General features: G+C 40.3%; 3 protein-coding genes across 4 annotated transcripts; 2 read left to right on the top strand and 1 right to left on the bottom strand.

Annotated features, from left to right (window-relative positions):
- Window positions 1-951: 951 nt before the first annotated feature.
- On the bottom strand, window positions 952-3,060 carry foxe3 (forkhead box E3). Its single transcript, XM_067598114.1, has one exon. The coding sequence runs from the start codon at window positions 2,909-2,911 to the stop codon at window positions 1,652-1,654; it is 1,260 nt and encodes a 419-aa protein (XP_067454215.1). The 5' UTR covers window positions 2,912-3,060; the 3' UTR covers window positions 952-1,651.
- A 10,194-nt stretch (window positions 3,061-13,254) lies between these two features.
- Window positions 13,255-17,263, top strand: haus8 (HAUS augmin like complex subunit 8). The gene is made up of 10 exons (XM_067597124.1): window positions 13,255-13,427; window positions 13,654-13,718; window positions 14,190-14,251; window positions 14,389-14,506; window positions 14,968-15,078; window positions 15,164-15,267; window positions 15,463-15,621; window positions 16,202-16,343; window positions 16,507-16,648; window positions 16,920-17,263. Exons 1-10 carry the CDS (start codon window positions 13,270-13,272, stop codon window positions 17,044-17,046), a joined length of 1,188 nt encoding a protein of 395 aa, XP_067453225.1. The 5' UTR covers window positions 13,255-13,269; the 3' UTR covers window positions 17,047-17,263.
- Window positions 17,264-17,827: 564 nt separating this feature from the next.
- sac3d1 (SAC3 domain containing 1) lies at window positions 17,828-21,733 on the top strand. Of its 2 annotated transcripts, XM_067597123.1 has the most exons (5): window positions 17,828-17,937; window positions 18,710-19,127; window positions 19,708-19,767; window positions 19,894-19,990; window positions 20,329-21,733. In XM_067597123.1, exons 1-5 carry the CDS (start codon window positions 17,909-17,911, stop codon window positions 20,793-20,795), a joined length of 1,071 nt encoding a protein of 356 aa, XP_067453224.1. In that variant the 5' UTR covers window positions 17,828-17,908; the 3' UTR covers window positions 20,796-21,733. The 2 variants fall into 2 exon arrangements, with proteins under 2 accessions (XP_067453224.1, XP_067453223.1); XM_067597122.1 differs by having other exon boundaries at window positions 19,708-19,990.
- The last annotated feature ends 21 nt before the right edge of the window (window positions 21,734-21,754 follow it).

The following is a 21,754-nucleotide window of genomic DNA, read 5'->3' as shown; positions in this document are numbered from 1 at the left end:
TTAAACTGTCACTGTTTCTTTTTTATTGATTATGCTTTTCCAGGTTTCACAAATTAATATATCTTTGACAACTAGTACCTGGAACATAAATTCCTACGGTCAGAATAGCTACTAGTTGTTGATAAAGTTGCTAATAGTTAAATAGTGAACCATGAATGGATTTGTTCATTTTGTTAATATGATTCAATCAAAAAAAATGATGAATATAAAATTGGAGGATTAAAATCTATTTTATTAGTAAGAATGAAACATTTTTAAATAAAGCATCCAGGAAAAATAGGAAAGACAAGCTGAATACAAATTAATGGACATTTTAAAGTGGAACTCTGGAAAAATAAAGCATTGCTATGAGGAAAAACAGATGAGGACTAAACTTTAATAAAGATGATGATGTCTGTAGAGATGTTGAGGTTGTAAAAGAGACTCACACCAGAAATATATGAATAAATATAAGTTTATTCAGCATTCCTCACTTGCCTTTGTGTTGCTGGTAGTTTCTCAGTTCTGACAGTAAGATGTAGCCTGATGCAGGTTTTGAACGCAGTTAGAACCAGAACGTGAACCAGTTTGCATTATTTGTGCTACATTTGATTGACTATGGCTAGTTCAGTCAATATGTTCAGTTAATAATTGCTAACGTGGATTTTCTGTGATTTCTATTTAATGTAGTTTTTGTTCACTAAATGTGTGATCACGATGAATGTTGAGTTTATTTTTTGCGTCTAATTTGCAGAGTTATTCTACTCGATTAGAATAAGGGGGGGATATTTATACTTTTAAAATTCAAAAAGGTTGAATGGTAGTAATATAACTAAATCTAAAATTATGATCCTACATGATCATAAAATAAACCAAAATTAATCAATTGCCTATAACGTGCTCATCGTCTATAATGAAGATTGCTGTTTAGCCTGCTGGTAGTAAGATGATACCTGAGGACACTAAAAAAAAAAAAAAAAGAAAGAAAAAAACAGAATTACAGTTTTTTAATTGGTCTCGACAACCAAGAAAGGGACCACTTTCATGAAAAAAAGATTTCAATTGTCAAAAATAAAGACCACGTTTATTTTAAAAAATGAATTTATTTAAACGATCTGTCGTCAGCAATGATAACACTCTTCTTTTAATAAAGATTTTACACCAAAAAGAAACTATTTACATCAAAAAAACAGCAGACTTGAATGATAACAAACACATGTAAACTTGAAAAAAGAAAAAAAAAAAAAACAACTAAACACCAGAAATATGAACGAAATGTGGCACAATAAAAATACATTAACGCTCTCTGAGATACAGTCATGGAATGTGTCAAACGGATCTAAATGGCTTTACACCTTTCAAATAGGAATGTCTTATCATGAGGCTCGGTCATTGTCATGTTTCATGTCGTTTCTGATCTTGGCTAAAAGAAAAAAAAATCACTTTTTTTTATTTTTTTTTTATTATTTTTTTTTTTTACAGTGACTTATGAATCTGTCCTAATGAGTCCATTGTGACAATTTAGGGCATAATAGGCTGCTGTAATACAAATCCCAATAATATTCTGATAGGAATTTGTTATGCAATTATGTGTCATATTTCTTGAATAAGGGACCTTGCGGCAGCCTAACCTTTTTATGATTAATTATGATCTTTTTTCTTAAGGGATGTCTCACATATAGCGCTCTAATCCTGACGCAAAGTTGGCTTGTCTCATGTAGGAGTTGTTGTAGGAGTTCATGGGGCTGGAGAGGCCCAGCAGCTGCTCCGTGTGCTCGGCGCAGGAGCCCGGGCGCAGGGTGGGCAGGGACAGCCGGTTCCCGGAGCAGTACACTTGAGAGCTCCCCGGTGAGAAACCGGACTGGGTCATGGTGGGCAGGTTTGGGGGAGAGGCCGAAGAGGAGTACGGGTACCCGGCGGCCAGGTTGGAGGGGATGTTCCCGCTGTTTCTGCTCAGCATGTTCGCTGAGGGGTTGACAGTCTGGGTCTGGAAGCACGCAGACGGGTCGGTGCCGGTGACCGAGCAGCTGGAGGTCATGGTGCCCAGGTCACCTCCGCCCAGCCCCAGCGCCTGGGTGTTGAGCTCTCCCCCGGGGCCGCTCTGCACCGCTGTCTGCTGGCTGATGATGTTGTCGATGCTGAACATGCGCGGCTGTCCTTGGCCGACCCCGGCAGACGTCTGGTAGTGATGCAGCATGGCCGGATGCGGTGATGTGGCTGTCAGCTGTGAGCCATAACCAGAGCCTATCCCGGCGTACAGGGTGTTAGGGTACGAGGGCCTTCCCATCGGGGTTGGGGTGAACGCGCTGGAGCTTTGCATGTACCCTGGGTAGGTGCTCACATCTGTGCGCTTGAACCGTTTCCTTCTCCTCAAAAAGCTCCCGTTGTCAAACATGTCCTCAGCTGCGGGGTCTAAAGTCCAGTAGTTGCCTTTACCTGGTCTGCCGGGCTCCCGGGGGATCTTGACAAAACAGTCGTTGAGGGTGAGGTTGTGGCGGATGGAGTTTTGCCACTTCTTTGAGTTCTCCCTGTAGAAAGGAAAGCGCTCCATGATGAACTTATAAATGCCCCCAAGGGTGAGCTTTCTCTCGGGGGAGTTGGCAATGGCCATAGCGATGAGAGCGATGTAACTGTAGGGAGGTTTCCCCCTCTGGACGGGCCTCTTCCTGCGGCGGCTCCCGGTGGGCAGGTGCTCCTCAGTCTGGCCCAGAGCGGCTCCATCCTCAGTGTTTGGGCTGTTTCCCCTGGGCTCAGACTTGATCAAAATATTGTCCTTTGACCGGGCCTGCAGCATCAGAGGCGGCGGTGGCAGCGGCGAGTCCAGGCTGACATTTGGAGACATGACAACAGGACTGGCCTCGGCGGGCGAGTGCTGCGTCTCTGCGGTCATGTTGCACATGCCAGAGAAGTAAGAATAATTTGCCAGATTCATAAAAGAAAAATGTAATGGTCTTCTTTTTTTGTCGAAATGGATCAGCCGGAGGAACGTGTCCGTATTTTACCAGTGAGTTATTCCTTTGCTCTGGCCAAAAATAGCCTCTGTCCTGCCCTGGTGTTTGGGGTGGTGTGTGTGTGTGTGTATGTGTGTGTGTGTCAGTCCAGGTGAGAGAGAGAGGCGTTGACAGTTTTATAAGGCAGGGCAGGAATGACGCCACTGGCTCTCTGATGACGATGGAGGCAGCTGGACAAAACTCTAGAGAAAATTTCAATATTCCTCCAATAGACAGATAGGGACCTGTGGTGTAGCTAATAACTCATATTTAAGCAGTTATGGTGTTTTTTGTATGGTGAGGTTTCTTGTGATGTTGTTGTAAAGTTTCACCTAGCTGTCAGTCTTTACATAATAGGATTAGATTTATTTTTTAAAAAATGTTAATTTTAAAAGGACAATTGCAGCCCAGGCTAAGTGTGGACTGTAAAAGACGGGCTCTTCATTACCCATAAAGTCTGACATGGTGATGTGCTAAACGTCTTGCTTGGCACATCATCGAGACACTCACAGAGATTTACTGATGACCCTTTCTATCTCTCTCTGTCCATCTCTCAGGGCTTTCACCAACAGCTGTGTGTATATCCAGGGCAGAAACAACACTCGCAGAGCTGCTCTGTGCTACTCCAAACCCAACAGCCAATCCACCAATTGAAAAATAATAACAAGCCACTGAAAGCAAGCAATTGAGCTATCAAAGCTTTTGGGGAAGAAAAGTAAATATCCCTTCATTTCATTTTCATTTTTGGAGAGTGATAATCAAACAGTCCCTTGGCTGAAGAAGAGAGGTGTTATCTTATGGATTTTGAAGTCAAAACACAGTTCTGCACACAACTGCTACGCAGACAACACCCTTTAAACACAACCATGTGATAGTGGCTCTAATTGATTATTTAGGCAAAGAGAGGGCTGAAGTTAATTACAAAAGGTAAGATACACAGGGAGATGACCTGCTGCCATCACTTTTAACAACATGGAGATGAGAGGTGTTGTGGACTGCTGTGAATACTACAATACTATCAGTCGATACCATCAGCATGGTGCATGCACATTCAAATCTAAGTGACAAGGAAGAATATGAATAAATGACAAATGTGTATGTTTACATACAGGGCACCATGGGTCACTGAGTGGTTTGATCACTAAGAAAATGAATCCAATGGCCTTACTGGTATTACCAGTCACCACATATCAACCGAAATGAACATTTTTGGGAGATTTTGGACCAAATTGCATGATCAAAATACCAAATGAGGGTATATATCTTTGAAGAATGGTGAAAGATATATGCCAAATTTCACTAAATCTGTTCAGACTGCTAATGTAGGCCAAACATCTTACTAAGAAACATTATGTTTTTTATTTCTTCAATTTGTCTATGATTATACATACATGTACATGGAAAAAGGGCCAGATTGCTTAAATAGAAAGAAACTGAAAGAGAAAGAAAGAAAAAAGAGAGATTATGTCCACAATGTTTATGACAACATAGCTAATCTAATATAAAAAAATAATACGGTGCCAATAATGACACCAAAGTCATTAATCATAACCGCCCACTGCTCTACTAGATGCCTGTTTCCCGTCACCCTCAGTCCGCCAACACAAAATAGGTGGCACCCCCCACAGATGACTGGACCCCTCCCGACCCAGCCGCAGCTCAGACAACACTAAGCCCAGCTAGCTACTCACAGCCAGTGGCTAACAGCTTCAGACAGGCGTGGGAGCGGGGCTGTATCCAAGCAGGATCTGCCCCCAGAGCTGCCAGGTCAGGCAGGACAAACAGGGGCTCAGGCCAGGAAACGGGCCCTCTGCCTCGGGGCCTGCGGCCTCTTGCTAATCCCCTCCCCTCCCCAAACCACCCCGCCACCCCACCAGAGCCTCCCTATACCTCTCTGCACCTCTACATTCCCTGTACACTCATCCTGTTCTGTGGTCATTTTATCCATTGACGATCGCGTTCACATACAGGCTCGACACTGTACTTTTCACATCCATGTACCAACATGCATGTGCATTTCTGTGTGCAGTGCAAACTTGCTTCAGTTTCACCTCGTGTTACAACGATTACAAAATGGCTGACACTGTCCCCATGGCCAATGAGTAGAACATGTAAAACATTCTTGGATGGTCCAGCATCCCAGAGTGTAACTGCCAAAAGAGAGCCTGATATAGCACTTATAGTGAAACTCATGCAGTAAAGACATCCAGTGTTTCCAAAATACGTACTTAACTCTGCTGTAAAGTTAGAAAAAATAGCTAGTTTCTCTACTAAGAATGACACTATAGGTAAGTTTTGACTTTTTTATTAGATATAACCTTACACAACTGGATGCCAACAGGAAAACTAGCCACCTTGCAAGGATACAAGCCAAACACACATATACACACACAGTACATCGCATGGTTCATTACATGTAATTAAAGAAAAGAGGCAATAAAATAATTAGGAAAAAATGCATCATATTATTGGAAACCCTTTAGCTACACTGTGCACAAATAGCTGTGGTTACCCACAGAAAGATGGATTCACTCAAGTTAAAGAGCTGAGACGGCTGTTTGAGTTTCATGTTGATTATGAGAAATGTAAGAAAGAGGATTATGGGTACACCTCTCTGTAAAATACCCCATAACTCAAAGTATTTTCTTCTCTAATCATAGCTTGCATAGGACCCCTATATACAATTAAAGAGAAATTATTACAAGTGAAATATTTGTTGATTTTTTCATGCTGTGCACATCCAAATGTGAAATTTACATGGAGAGAGATTCTCATAAAATGCGGTTGATGAAAACAAAAATAGCTGAAACTAATGATTAATATTGATTTAGCAAACCAAGGACTGATATGTTTCAGCTCAGCAATAAGAAATAGTTTTAATAAAAGTTTAAAGAAAAAAAAACACTTACATTACATACAATACAAAAGCACAAGCTTCATTTCTATTTCTATGAGAGAGTGAAGCACAGTAATGCATTTCTGTAAAAGCAGTTTGGTTTGTTTTCAAAATATCCCTGAATGCATTAAAGAGAGACTCATTCAAGTGTTTGTGACAGACGCCCATCACAAGATGTGTTTCCTTAAATCTCGACTATGCTTCCAAAAATGGATTTGAAATCACAGTTTCATGGAAAAGCATAGTATCCCTCAACATGCACTTCTCTCCATTGTTAGATTTTCATCCGTGGTCTCTGATGGTAGCCGGTCTGCAGCTTCTCTTCCTCTTTTTGATGAAATCCTGAGAAATACAGAGGATGAGCGGGGACAGACGGAGTTGCTGAGTAAACACTTGGAATCCATTCATTCGCAAAGTGGCTCCAGGGGACGGGGAAGAGGGGGGGGGCATGAGAAAAAGAGGGGGAATAAAAGAGTGAGAGACAGAAAGAGAAAAAGAGGGAGACAGAGAGAGAGAGAAACACACGAGAGAGCGCAACCTTTTTCTTGCTCAAGCTCATCAAGTACGGGCCAGGGCTCCTGAAAACGCAGGGATTACCAGGGTACTGGGGCTGTGCTGGCCTGGGCCGCCTCTGCTCACTCCTGCACTGCACGCTACACTGCCCTGCTAAAGCACCGCACATGGTTCTCACACACACACACACATACACAACCAGTCATGCTTGCTTATATGGTGCTCATCTCTCATTCGCAAAAATTCACATAGATACAAAAAGACAGATAATCACACTCACACACGGTCCTCTCATCACTGAGTAAATTAGTTAAAAGTACAGTGCGCTCATCTCCAAATGTACCTAATTTATATACCGTAAATATCTAAGCAACACATACAACTATCTCTAACTTTAAGTGTAATTTATGCCTCAGTTTAGCGTTAGCCATGGAGAAATACTGTAGACTCCACTTGGTACACAACATTTTCTCCTGCAATTGTATATTCATTGAGGAACATTGAGGAATGTTCTGCCTGAATAAACATCCCTCTGCCCCCAGAGACACCTTAGGAAATCCCCCAGACTCCTGCACTGTAGCCGGGGATGCTACCAGATCATCATCCACAAGAGCGAACGCCAAATTGAGGTCACATCCTGCTAAGATAAGCACTGCAATTAAAATATTAAGAAATGAGCGGCACATGCACGAGGTGGAAAACAAGGCTCCAGGCCATCGGAGTCTTTGGTGATGCGTTGAAGCTGCTGATCAAGAGCTGAGGTTCTTGATAATGCTGAGGCAGTTTGTTCGAACAAAACTGTAGGTTCTTAAGGAGGAAAAAGGCAACTGGCAGCTTTAGGCCACCTTCAAAAACTTCTTTTTTGTGACATCTGAGCTAAAGGTCAACAAAATGATGACTGACAACATAATTAAAATTATATTCTTTCCAGTGTTCAGAGAGTGGATTTTCAATTACATTTTTTTCCCATTTATAAAGTTTCTGTGGCTATCATTATTACACTTTTGCATATTTTTACACTTTTCTTTGTATGTACACTCTATTTACTAATAGAAATTGCACTCCAACTTAAAAGATTTCTAAGATAAATGACCGATACAACCAATGTTTGGATTTGGACATTTCAAAAGGCTAAAATGACCAGGAGAGCCGCCAAGATAGTGTGAAGGGAATAAGTAAACACTGTGATAATACTCCACTGCTTACTACAGTGAGCCAACAGAGAGAAGCTTAATGACTTAGTGCTGGGAGCTGTTGTAGCTTGTTGGTTAGGCCCTGCTGCTGTCCTCTATAGCAAGGGCCACCAAGACAAGAGCAAACAGAGGAAATCATACACCCGTTTGTTCTGGAGAGCTAAGGTGGCCCTCAACAAAGGTGCACTGCTGTCCCAAAATGGACAGGACATGTCTGCTGAATCAGAGGAAATATACCCTCTGCTCAACAATGATTTTGGTAAATATATTAGCAATAACTCATTCAGTAAAAAGTTAAAAAAAAATTAGATATCAACTTGAATGCTGAATAAATGAATGCATATGCACATGAATAAATAAACTGACCAGACAGCTTATACTTGACTACATACCATAATAAAATTTTGAGTGGTTTGATTTAGTTCAGATGTCCATCTGAATGCTGCAAATGCTGCCTGTTGGCCTTACTGTATAAGGCACTGTGTATTTGAAGCATTCCTGGAAGGCTATGTGGACCAGACTGGCAGACTGGGTAGTGATGAGTAACAGCTTACCACAAAGGGAAGAGGGACAGGGGTGTGGGCTGCATGGCTCGGTTGTGTGTATGTGTGTGTGTTTAATGATGTGCACATACATGTGTACGTGTACATGAGCTGAAAACAATTGTCCTGTCACTTCATTCAGAACACAAGTCGTTTCATCTTGCATTTTTATCACCCTAAAAAAGTGGCAGAGCTGAGTATCAGTGAGGTCACAGTGACATAGACGGATCCTTCATTAGACGTCAGAGTTTCGGAGCAGAGAGAAAGAGGCAAGAAAGGTGGGCTCGAAACAGAGACAAGGACTTTCATTCAGTGACTCCATGTCTCCTCACACTGCTGTCTTTCAACGTGCACTTCACCTTCTTTCACTTCAGCTCCTCAGCCTCAGACTGGATCTTTTACTCCATAGAAAAAGTAAAAGGAAACCAGCTATCCAGTAAAACATTTATATTAATTAGTCAAAAGTATTACTGATTGAACCCACAAGAGTCCATATTGCTGATATCACATTCATCAACGACACTTGTTGTGCACCTCAAAGGACCTACTGGTGCTGGCATTGCTTGGTGGTGAGAGATGGACAGCCGGCATGCAGACACACTGCAGCCAGCCTCGAGGCTTTATTACACTGAGAGAGAGAGAGAGACAGAGAGAGAGAGAGAGGAGAGCAATGATAAGACCCGGCCTTTACACACCGATAAAGTAGAACACGCACACAGATATACACATACATCCCAAGCTTGTCACACACAATCACACATCACATACCATACACACACACACAGACACACACACACACACACACACACACATAAATACAGGCATGTATTTGTGTGAAAGATTGATTTTAGTGCCAAGCCCAAATGTTCAACCTTTATCATGAAAATTCATTAAAGCAGAAAGGTCAGAATAAATCAAGTTTCAAAGACTGGATGTTATCCAGCAGACACACTTTATAAAAATCTAATTCAACTAGTGTTTTAAAAAATCTATTTAAAATATCACACTGGGACACTATGTAGGATATAGAGTAAAATTCCCCAGAAAAAATTTAATATAAAGCCAAGATTAAATTTCCATAATGAATCCTTAGTGGATACCGTATCATTAGGACATCTTTGTCATATTTGTGGATAATTTTAGATTCATCTTAATGTAAATTCTTCAATGTTAATAATGGCTCTCTCCTATTTTTTAAGTTTTGAAAAGCCACTTACAACCACCAATATTCTCCTACTCTCTGGTTTATCCATTCATGTCTGTGGAAGTGACTGTTTACCATCCAGTCCCACACCCGCTCTCCTCCTATTGTCCTACTGTCATCCAAGACCAGCTCAGATGGGTAGGATCAGCACCCATTATGTTCTTTAAGACTTGTGCGCACAAACAGTCAGTACATGCAGGTAGGAGAACTTTTTAAGCAGATATCCACACACATGGGATGAAGACACACACAAATAGGTTCATGCACACGAGTACTATGTTTACAACACCAAAAAGAAGACTTGAGTTTGCATCTTCTTTCAATGTCTGTGGGTTACTTTGGGTGCTCTGGGTGTAACAGACATGCAACTTAGGTGGACTGGATATGAACAATCTTGCCCGCAGGTATAAGTGAATAAGTTATAGTCTTGTCACTTCATCTCCTTGTGATGGCTTGGTTACCTGTTCAGTGTTAGCAAAGCCCTTCAACCATTCATCCTCCATCCACCCCTCGATCCTGAGGAAGGAGAGGTGTAATAATTATTTATAAATGCAAGTTGTTTTTTTTTCCATTAACATAAAGCAGAAAGATATAGTCTTTAATGTAATTTAAGTTTGCAGTCTGGAATTGTATTTAACTTGAAGAGATTGCCCCCAATCATGTATTTTACCCTGATAGTGAATGCAGACCCTTACACCCATCTAGTGGTTACCAGATCAACTGTAGTTTTCTATGTCCTCTAAGGTCCATGAGCAGATGTTGCATTCTTTCTCTAACATATAACTTTTACTAGTTCTCCACAGAGTGTAGACACAATAATATGAACATCTGTACAATTTAATGTAATAGCCCATCATATATCAATCAGCACCTCTCTGTCACAGTGTCAAGAAAAAAACAGAATAAGTCTCATCAATAAGACTGAAGCTTGCATTCACTTTATTGTATAGGTGTTATTGCGCCCACATTATGTCCGCTACCTGTATGAGAAAGAAAGCAACACTGCGGAAGAAGAGAGACAACACCCATATAATGAACAGTTTAAAGAGTTATTAAAAGTGAGAATTGGGGCTCAAGTATGGGTAGATTTCATGGGTCATTGACACAGAGTTAGAAGAAAAATCAAAATAGAGCTTATCTAATAAGTTTGGGTGGTAAGCAAGTATCGCAATATAAAAACAGCCATCTGCCTAAACCTGATATCAGTAAATCTTGACAAAGTCAGCATCTTCCTTTTTTGAGTTTGAAAATTGACAATGAATTAGTCAGTGGCTCTACAAGATTACTTTAGGTTCGAGGTAGGCTATTACATGTAAGACTTCAAGCAGTGAACTATAGTAAAATCATCATAGGTGCTGTCATTTCTCAGGATGTTTGTTTTTTTCTTTTTTTTTCTTCTGTCTCTCTGGTGCTCACCATTATGAGAGAAATGTAGTTAATATATAAAAAACTGAGATATAAGAAAAATATCTTTGGTTTTCCTGTTCCTGACTGTAGTGCAAGTGAGTATGTGTGTAAACATCACTGTTATGAATGTAACAAGTTGCAGCATAATTATTAATTGCCAGGTCCATGGACTGAACAATTAAAACAGGTCAAGAATCATAGGCAGGAATGGACCTTCAGAGGGCTGCTGTATCAAAAAAAACCTGTTGTGGTGCCATTTGGAGACAAGATTCATATTTATTTATTGTTACAACCCCTCTGTCTGTCTGCAGTGGTTCAATTGGCCACTTCCTGCAGGAGCTGGCAATCAGGGAGGATGTAGATTTTATTTACAATAAAACATTCAATTAGCACTTTAACCTGACTTGTCTGTCACATGAACTGAGTTAGTTTGTGACATTATTTATAAACACAATCCAGTTGATTTTGTGCCATCACTCAACTACAGTAGATGTCAGCATACACTTTCAATGTTCACATACGCTCTACCACAAATGTACGAAGAAGAAGAAGAATGGCACAAATCATCATAGACATGTAGACCCTATTGTTTCTACCATAGTGAGCCTACATGTTCTGTAAAGATGGGAGAAACACCACTGGCAGTTTGGCAAGCAAAATTGCCAATGAAGTACATAGTTAAACTAAGGGGTCATCAAGGAGAGCATAACAGTAGTGTTGAATAATTCTTGGGATCAGGGAGCAGGGAAAAGGAAGAAAAAGTGTTTCATTTTCAATATGAGAAAAGAGGTGGTAAAAGCTGGGATTGGGAGAGGTGGGAGTGGCCCCTCAAATACACTGGTTAGTTATACCACCATGGATTTTACCCACACCAGGAATAGACTTCAGTATGTAAGAAAGCATAAGAACACATGATAGTACTGCATATCTGGGAATGGTAAAGAAAAGGCTAAAAAAAAAAACTGGGAACATTATCTCCAGATTTATACAGATGGGGCCCAAGATCCCAAAAATGGAAAATCAGGCTCTGCCTTTTACATCCCAGACCTTGAAATCGTAAAGCTTAAATGGCTGTCTGAGGGGGTTTTGGTATATACAACAGAGCTAATGGCTATAATGTGGGCACTGCAGTGGGTAAAGGAGGTCAGGCTAAGGAGACTCAGCCTCAGTCCTAATGACAGAAAGAAAACAAGTTAGGGGCCCAGCCAGACCTTGTGGTGGAGCTGTTGGTTCTGCTGTATAAAATTGAACAGGCCTGAGGTTCGATGGGTTTTCATCGGGTGCCAGCCCATGTTGGGGTAGAAGGGAATGAGGCAGCAGACATGGCACTAAAGAGAGACATTGATCTGAGTGTAGCTATGCATCAGGATATCTTAAATGTCGATCTATCATCAAGGAAAACAGCTGTGTGGCAGCAACAGTGAGAAAATGAAAAGAAGGACCGTCATTACTTCTCGACAAAAGAGTGCAAAGAGAGAGCGTTGCTATCTAGGCAATGAGAGAAGGCACACTGTCAATATGACCAGACTAAGACTAGGACACTGTAGATTAGCATGGAATCTAGTAAAAAAATTGGATGTGCCAGAATTTTCTTCAATTCAACAAAGATAAAACTGAAGTAATTGTTTTTGGAGCCAAGGATGAACAATTAATAGTCAGTGCTCAGCTTCAATTGATAATGTTAAAAACCACAAACCAAGCCAGAAATCTGGGTGTAGTCATGGACTCAGACCTGAATTTCAACAGCCACATTAAGGCAGTTACAAAATCAGCCTACTATCACCTAAAGAAGATATCAAGAATTAAAGGACTTATGTCTCAGCAGGATTTGGAAAAAGTTGTCCATGCATTTATCTTCAATAGACTTGACTACTGTAATGGTGGAATTCGATCAGACAGCTGCAGCTGATTCAGCTCAAGTCCTCACTAAGACTAAGAAAATGGATCATATCACTCCAGTTCTCAGATCTTTACACTGGCTTCCTGTCTGTCAAAGAATTGATTTCAAAATACTGCTGTTGGTTTATAAAGCACTGAATGGTTTAGGGCCGAAGTACATTTCTGATCTGCTGGGACGTTATGAACCAAACAGACCTCTCAGGTCGTCTGAGACAGGCCTGCTTTCTGTCCCCAGAGTAAAAAACTCAGCTGTAACTTTTATTCTCCTGTTTTATCTGTTTTATTCTATTTTAGCCTCTTTTTTATTTCCAAATTTAACACTTTTTAATTGTACTTAAATGTGTCTTTACATTGCCTTATGTTGCTTTTATATTCTGTCTTGATGCCTTTTATGCTCTATGTAAAGCACTTTGAATTGCCTTGTTGAAATGTGCTATACAAATAAACTTGCTTTGCCTTGCTTTATTGAATGCAGCCTATATGAAGAGGACAGAGCACAGTTATACACCACATGATCACGTATGGGAATACAGACAGTCACAATGAGGAGCCTCCTTAATCCCACTGAGAACCAGTCAAAGACTGTGAAAACAGGATTACTATTTCCCCCGAACTGCAACCTAATCCTGACCTGCGAGAGGCAGCAATGTGCCGTAAAGCGTCTAGCCTGCCGGAAACGTGCGAGAGGAAGAAGAAGGATCATATTCCGTTTGCAGGCGGGCTGCTTCAAAACATTATGGCGTCGAGAAGAAGAACGACGGCAGTGCCAAGTACTTTTAAAAATGCCTCAACCGAGGCAAAAAGGTAACGTTAGTCCTCGTCGTGTTGTTATTCCTTACGCGAGTGTCTTGTATTTCGCAGATGTGCGGCCAATTTAATTTCAGCAGCTTATATCGTTAATTTATAGCGTAGCTCACTAATATTTCGGGTTTAGCTCGTTTTTTCAACAAAGTAAAGCTTATCAGTTGTAATTTGTGCTCTCATTTCTACATTATTGGCTTAACTATTCAGCTTCTCCATTTGTTTTCAGCACTAAAAGTGGAAACGCCACTAATAAAGCCAACAACAGTGGAACTGGAAAGAAAAGTGTTAAATGTAAGTATTCAAATAAGTTCACAATGCCAAGTCTGTGGACCAAATTATTTGTTAGTTTTAGTTGTGCCATATATTTCATCTAAGTTAGCTCACAATTCCCATGAAGTCGTGTCCCCCCTCCACCTCCACCCACCTTTTTTGTTTAAAACAAACAAACAAACAAACAAAAAAACTTTATCTTTCCAAAGATTCTCGACAAGGATGCCCTTGTAGTGACACACCAACCTAAAATCAGCTTGTATTGTGTCAATCATAATATCCCAGTGTGAGAAGTCACAGTATTTAAATCAGTATTTAAGTGTAACACGAATAGAAACGTCTTAAGCCATTTCTGTAACATAATGCACTTCTTTTCTGTCTATCCATGTTCTTAATATGTTTCAAAGACTAGTGTTGTTGCCTAATACAGCTAAATACACTGTTCTGTCTTTGTCATTATCGTTAACTTAAAATGTCTCCATCAATATTTAGCAAGTGGGACTGTTGTCAAGTCCCGATATATGCAGTCTGCTGAGAAGACATCTCTTTCAAAGGTAATGAAATATTTAAATGATTAGTTAAATATTTACTCCTCTGCCTCCCTCTTAGATGCAGTTCAGGTGTTCGGTATATTATCACAGTTGCAATGTCACACATTTTTATTTCATTAGACTCTTGTAACAATTTACAGAGTAACTCACGGAACAATGAATCTGTCGCTCTGCCCTCCTCGCCTAAAACCAGTGGTGTCAAACCAAAGGTGGGCAATCAACCAAGACACACAATGACCCCGCAGGCTCTTGGAACGTGTAAGTGTGTCTATGATTATTAGTGTGAATGTGTAATTGTGCATTATGTTATGTTAGTGAATAGATTATAATGGGAATACTTCAACAGGCTTTAAGCATGTTTTCTTTTGTTGTGTAAACCAACAGCGATGATGTTAACTTACAAAAACTACTGTAAATAAGGTCTCCAGGATGTTGTGGTGGCTTAGTGCTGAAAACTGTGATTATTTGTTCTTCCCTCTGTTTCTCCCGTTATTCACTGTTACTTCTACCGTACACCTTTGAAGGCAAAATGCCCCAAACTACTTTAAAATAAATGTCTTGGACTTAAGTATATTGTTTATACTTGTGAATTTACAGGATTGTGTATGATTCTACCATAGGCTGTATAAATTGTTGATATCTTCAGTTGAAACCCCACTGTGCAATGACTGAGAACTATGAATAACCTTTGCATATGTTCAATGTTATGTTCCTTACAGCAATTATGTCACGTGAAACTGAACCATCACTGCTGGGAAAAAGTGTACTTCAATCCACTTTCTCAGATGGACACTGTTTTCGCCCAGAATTTGATATTTCAGTCATTAAAGGTAAACTGATTTAAACCCCTAAAATGTCAGGATTTATTTACAAATTGGTCTTTCCTGTAACAATTTTCTTATCTGTCTCTCTAAGATAAAACAGTGATAGAAAATGCAGTGGAACCTGAGAGAAACCCAGAGATTGAAAAGAGGAACATAGAGATGCAAACATTCCTACTGGCCTACCTCACGGCTAAGGTGAGCCAGTCTAACAGATAAGTGTATCTGAGAGGCTGAACCCTGTCACTTTCAGTGTACAATAAGATGTTAACTGAAACATTATCAAAGTAGTTTTTAGTGAGTCCACTGTGTTTTGTGGTGAATTAAACATCTCATTATATTTCAATGTCTTTGAATGACCTGGTTTCTATCTCTTGGATGTTTGACTTTAAGATGGAGAGCAATACTGCAAAGCTTAAGGCCGAGGCAGAGGCAAGGATACTGCAGGTGATGGAGGAAGAAGAAGCTCTGCGTAGTGAAGCCCATGAGAAGAAGCGTCAGTACCTCCTTATGGAGAACAACAGGACAGTGAATGAGTTGCTGGATTTGCAGGTCAGGAAGTGTTCTTTTTGTTTTGACCTTTTTTTTTTTTTAAGTGTGTGTGTGCAGTTTTGAATGACACTGCAGTTATTTGAGCCTGCTGCATAATTTAGAGACATGTTGAAATTGTTAGGTGAAAACATTAATTTCCTGGGTTTTTCATCAGTCTAGTTGCTCAATATTGTAATAAAAGACATAATGTAAATGTCCCCTCCTTGCCAAGCAGCTTAGCTGAACATTGAACCCAGCATGGAAATGCCTAATAGCTAAAATCATTGTTTCTTAGATTATATTTATTTAATATGTGCATCTGTATGGAGTATCATAACTCACAATAACTCAGACATTTATTGAGTTATTGAGATTATTTATTTACACTTCTCATACCTTTGCATACACATACTCTGAGGCTTGCTGATTTGCATCTGTGCTGATTGATAATAATGTCTGTTCAAACAACCTGGCCAATAGTTGGTTTAATAGTTGTTTAAATAGCTTTTAAAATGTAAAAAAATGTATGTACTGTGTGCTTGTGTGTAAGAAAGTGTGAGTGCATGATTCTAATCCTACTAATATTATCATTTTCCTTTAGATTTCTGCACTGACTCCTGTGGCAGAAGTTGCCAAGCATTTCACAAAGGAATACAAATCTTTCGCCACAGCTATTGACACCACCCGACATGAGCTGCCTGTCAAGAATTTCTACATTGACGGAGACAGACGGGAATTTCTAGGTGAATAATGTTTTTTAAAGTTACAAAAAAAGAAACTGTAGTCATGAATTAATGACTTAAACACTCAAACTCCTAATTTGCTTCATCAGGACTGTTTGCATATGGTTTTGTCAGACTTGATAACTTTTAATGATAATCATCTACTCGTTTTTGTCCATTTTAGATAAAGCTGAGGCTTGCCTGAAGGAGAGTGAGACATTGCTGGTGGAGTGCACAGAGGGAGATCATAAGGACAACAGCACCTCTCTAGATTGCCTTAGGGAGATGAAAATTACTTCAAAGGACATCAGTCAGCAGCTATCAGGGTGGGCGCATATCTATAGAGACGCTGAAAATACATTGTCTGCTCTGCTTGATTTATTTTTCTCTTGTCATAATGCTCTTTCTCAGAGGATATCAATGTATGTTATGGCTGCTTGGTAAATAACTTTTTGTCACAACAATGAAAAAAGACAGAAATTTGATTTTGAAGACTTGAATGCTGGCAAGTATTCAGCAACACTTAAAAAAAAAAAATGCTGCCTGACTTTGACCAGGTTGCACTTGTACTCAAACGTTTGTTTTCCGTTTTTCAAGTGCATTTTCCGAGCTGCTGGAGCTGTCATCATTGGTCTGCCGCCACACAATCCACGTCCAGCAGGCTGCAGAGGAAGAGCAGCTCGGCATTGCAAGAGCCCAGGAGCTCTACTGCCCGAAACAGTGAAGAATACCACACAGCATGGGATACACAGTACATGCACTTTGGATAATCCCACCACCCTAAATTTCTCTGGTTTGGGTTTATTTGTACCATTTGTGTCTGTTTTTATTTGTACTGTCTGAATTTTGTCGCAGAGAAATTTTAAATGTAGCATAATAACTGGTATACTGTTGTATAGCTGCAACTTTTTATTAATAAACAGAAAAAAAACAAAATGAAACAGTTGACACTGGCACTTCAATGAAATGAATATGCAAAAATAGTGATTTCCACTTCTATGTTGTGTTAAATGGCAAAATAATATCTGAAGCTGAATGCAGTCTTACCTCTGTAAAAACAAATATATGAGAGGTTTTAGGCTTTAAATGCACATCAGATGTATGTTTGATAGATAATGGAAATGAATCATAAACTTACTGATCATTTTAAAGCAGTGTTTGCAAGATTCAAGATGTTATTGTCACATGCACAGCAACACGGGAGATGGCAACACTGAAGCCTTTGGCTTCCTCTAGCTCCAGCTCCAATTAGAGTATATAATAAAATGATAGAAAAGAGAAACGAGAGAGAGAATTTATACAAATGTTTTAATTCGTGTGAAGTCCAATTTTTTTTAAAAAAGAGAAAAAAACTAGCTTTTTCTCACGTTTGAAGCGTTCTCTTTATACATCATGGTTTGAAGGGTGTAAAAATAAAAATAGAAAAAAGATGCATAATTTCCTTCAAAAGTTTCTGCTTTCAACTGTAAACAAACCATCGCGTCATATTCCGGATATGACGTAACATTTAAACAAAGACGACTCATTTCTGTTGGCTGATCCCGGAACGTGACCGACAGTGACGAGCTGCATTCTCAGAAGAGCCAATGAACCGCAGGAGAGCACCTCGTCGCATGTGAGTGCAAACAGGATTTTATTTCACATGAATTAAGCATTTCGCAGAAATGGCATTGAAAGCCAAATCTTAAATTGTATTGTTGACTTTTTGCTTTGTGTAACTTATGTATTGTTTGGTAGTAGAAACGCCATTCGCGCGTTATGTTGTTGGAAACTAGCTAACTGTCGTTTGTAGCTAATAGCTAACTGCTAGTAATGAACTTGGTAGTGTAGCAATCACTACTAGCTATTAAAAGCTAACTTACTTGTATATGTTGCTGTTGTGTCCTTTGTTGCTGTAGTTTAGAGAGTTCAGCGAAGAAAAATCAACAAATCAAAAATAATGTTAACAAACGAGGTTAACGTTACTAAAACATTGTGCTTATTACCTTCGGCTTTTATTCAATGGCGATGAAACTAGCATTAATTTAACGTTGCGTTTGCGAGAACAAGATGCAAATAAATAATTGATAGGAAGTGATACATAAGAAGTGTAATGTTATAAATGTAGGACAGTGCATCTTGATTTGTACAAAAACGAAAGAACAGGAGATTAAAAGCAAGTTAGAAACAGATAAAAATCTATTTGGTGTTACACAATATCCAAAGCATTTCAAGGTAACTATACACAGACAAAGCAGGACTCAGTGTACTGGAGCCGTGTGTATGACAGTGGATATACTGTAGGTTGTCAGGTATTGGTTAAGGGTCGATGCACAAAGGAATTGTGTTTATATGATTCATACTAAACCGCATACTTGGCTATTAACCAACATGTCTCCCACAAGCAGCTCCCACTCCCAGAGGAGGGGTGCACCAGCAGGAGGAGAGTGGAGACAGAGGAACCAAGAGCAATGGCGAGGCCAAGAGAAACCACAGGTGAGAGAAGTCGAGGAGGAGGTAAGACCTGGGCAGCAGGGGAAGGAAAATGTGCCCAAGGGGATCTGCTGGTCTATGTGCCCTGCTCGTGAGCAGCAGGCGCGGGAGTCACAGAACCGCCTGCACCGCTTTGAGATGTTAGCAGGCACAGCAAGAGATCGACGGCCCAGAGTTGACCCCCTGCGTGCTGTCAAGGAGTATTCCAGACCAGCAGCGGGGAAAGACGCAACAAACCCCACTGACCTCCGTCCCCCTGATGTGTTGCTGAAAACTGTGAGCTACCTTATTGATGACATTGCTGCCTCCCCTCGTCTGCATCCTTGGACTGAGGTTAGTAGTATTTACTTATCTATTTCCCATTCTCTCAGTTTTTGAATTAGAGTTAAAGTAGAGAGAAACTTTTGGCATTTTCTAAACGTTTGAAACATCATTGAAGTTTTTATTTTATTATAACACACAGTTAGCTGGCACAGCTTGAAGCATGAAAGCCTCCTCCAAAATAACATAAGTGTCCAGGAGCCTATTCTTAGAGACCTATCCTCTCAGAGTACGAAGGAGGCCCAAAGTGACCATATAGTAATTAATTATTTGACTTTTGAACATGCAGTGCTATCGTTCAGCTTTAGAAAGCTTATGTTTTTGAATATGTAGCACAAGCAGTATGTGGTACCATACAAACATCACCTATATAGCAACTGAGTCTGACTAGGAAATGGCAACAACTTTCTGTGACTAATGGCCATAGAATGTACTTGTATATCTTTTGCAGAAAGACTGAAGTGACATCAAAATTTAAGGATCTAGATCGAAGACTAGTAGTATAAGAGTGAGAACACTGTAATTCTGAAGTTGCAGTCATAGATGCATAAAAATAAAACTCTCTGCAACTGAAATTATGCCTATCTTCCAGGTATACAGCTTTGTTTTTGATCGGCTGCGTAGTGTGAAGCAGGACATGATCATCCAGAGGGTGAGTGGGTCAGACTGTGTCGCCATTTTGGAGCGGACAGTACGTTTCCTCATCTATGCCTCTTATCGTCTTTGTGGTGAGCCTCTGCGGCTCTACGACCCACGCATCAATGACACACACCTCCAGGAGAACCTGAGCTGGCTGTTGGACTGCTATGCATCTGAAACAAGACCGCATCCCAACCAGGAGGAGTTCCAGGCTCTTGGTCTGCTCTACAACTTAGGTTGGTGAATTTGTTTAATAATTTAGTACTTGAGAGAGTTTTTGTGTTGACATATTTACATGTACGTTAAAGCATCGTGAAATACACAGAAATATGCAAAAGTCTAGTCTAGCTTTTGGTGCAGAAAACTGACGAAAAAGTCAATGGTTTTCACACAGAAATAAGGATTTTGAATTCTTCAGCATAGTCTTATTTTTATGTTGCTCTCTCTGTTCTCAGCGGATTCAAAACTCCTGGTTTTGAAAAATATTTTAAAGGTTGGTCACCTGAAAGGTGTTCTTGCAACATGATTAGGATAACTTCTTTATGCTTGCTTTCTTTTTTCTCATCTCCCCCAGGTTCAACTCGTGCCATGCAGCACGTCATGGAGCTTCCTGAACGGCTTCGCAGCAGTCCTGCCATCACGCTTGCTATGTCCATCAACCGGGCTTTTCTAGAGCGAAACCCTGTACGACTGCTCCGATTTGCCAAAAGGTTGAACTTCCTGCAGAGCTGTGCTCTGCACCGACACCTGGTGTCATGTCGTAGAGATTTGCTGCTAATATACAGCCATGGATACAGCAGCCGAAACTGTCGCTTTCCCCTGGACAAGCTGTCTCAGCTCTTGGCCTTGGATACATCGCTCACAGCTCAACTCTGTCAAGCGTATGGAGTGGAGGTTAATCAACAAAACCAAGTGGTCTTCTCCAAAACTGCTTTCACTGAGCCTGAACAAGGGAAACTGCACTGTACACTATATCACAATATAGTGGCAGAGAAACAAAGAGACCTCACTATTGGGAGCATCATTCACGGTTGTGCTTGAGACAAAAACGTTGTGAATAAATGATAAAATAACAAGCTGTCTATTTGCTCCCGTTCCTCCACAGTAGGCCACAGCTTTTACACAGCCTGTTCAAGACAGGAGTGGTGTGCTGTGTGCTTAGTGTTCTACCATTAAGCCAGCAGCAGAAGTAGTCACATTGCCGAATTGATGTCTTTGTAAAAGGGACAGCTGGCACGGCGGAACTACACACGCTAGATGCTGACAATGTTACATGTTACACCTCTGATTCTGGAACGTGCATGCTATCTAAAATCACACACAGGGGCGGCATTATGCCGGCTTTGTTTGGTTCAGTGTAAAAAGAAAGCAAAGCCGGCATAATGATGGGTCTTCTTTATGGCAATATTGCAGGATTTCTGTATAAAAGGGGCTAGTGAAACTGGCAGAGATTTAAAGTCTTGTTGAAAGATCTCTGTTCAGCAGGGCAGCTGTTGTGCTATGTGGTTTCTTCTTTCTACTCTCTTCAATACAATATTGCTTCAAAGCACCGGAAGTTTAAGGTTCTTCTTTTCCCTGAGTTGGGCAGGGCACTCTTCTTGGCTGTCCATTCTGAATGTTTTACTGATGAAATGTTTTATGTTCTTGTGTGTTTTTTAAGGTCAGTGTTAGGGCCATTGTCGGGCTATGCTGCCTGAGAGAGGCTCATCTCAGGAAAGAAATGTCCCGTCTTGGTTCTGTATGTTCTCATTCATCCATACACTCATGTGTGGCCATGTACCTGGTGCCTAAAATACTTTAAAGATGTGAATTCCTTTTTATATTGATACTGTTTAAGTGTTATATTAGTGTTATACTATGTTTTTGTTTTTCAGTACTTCAGAATACATGTAAAATAAACTGTGCAGCAGTGTTCATTTCATCTAATAAATGCAGTACCTCAGAAACCCATTTCAATAAATTTTGTTACTTAAATGAGATGTGTTGGCCTTTCATTTGAA

This window comes from Thunnus thynnus, chromosome 8 (assembly GCF_963924715.1).
Source record: "Thunnus thynnus chromosome 8, fThuThy2.1, whole genome shotgun sequence".
In the NCBI taxonomy this organism is placed as follows: domain Eukaryota; kingdom Metazoa; phylum Chordata; class Actinopteri; order Scombriformes; family Scombridae; genus Thunnus; species Thunnus thynnus.
This window is presented reverse-complemented; position numbering and strand designations above follow the sequence as displayed.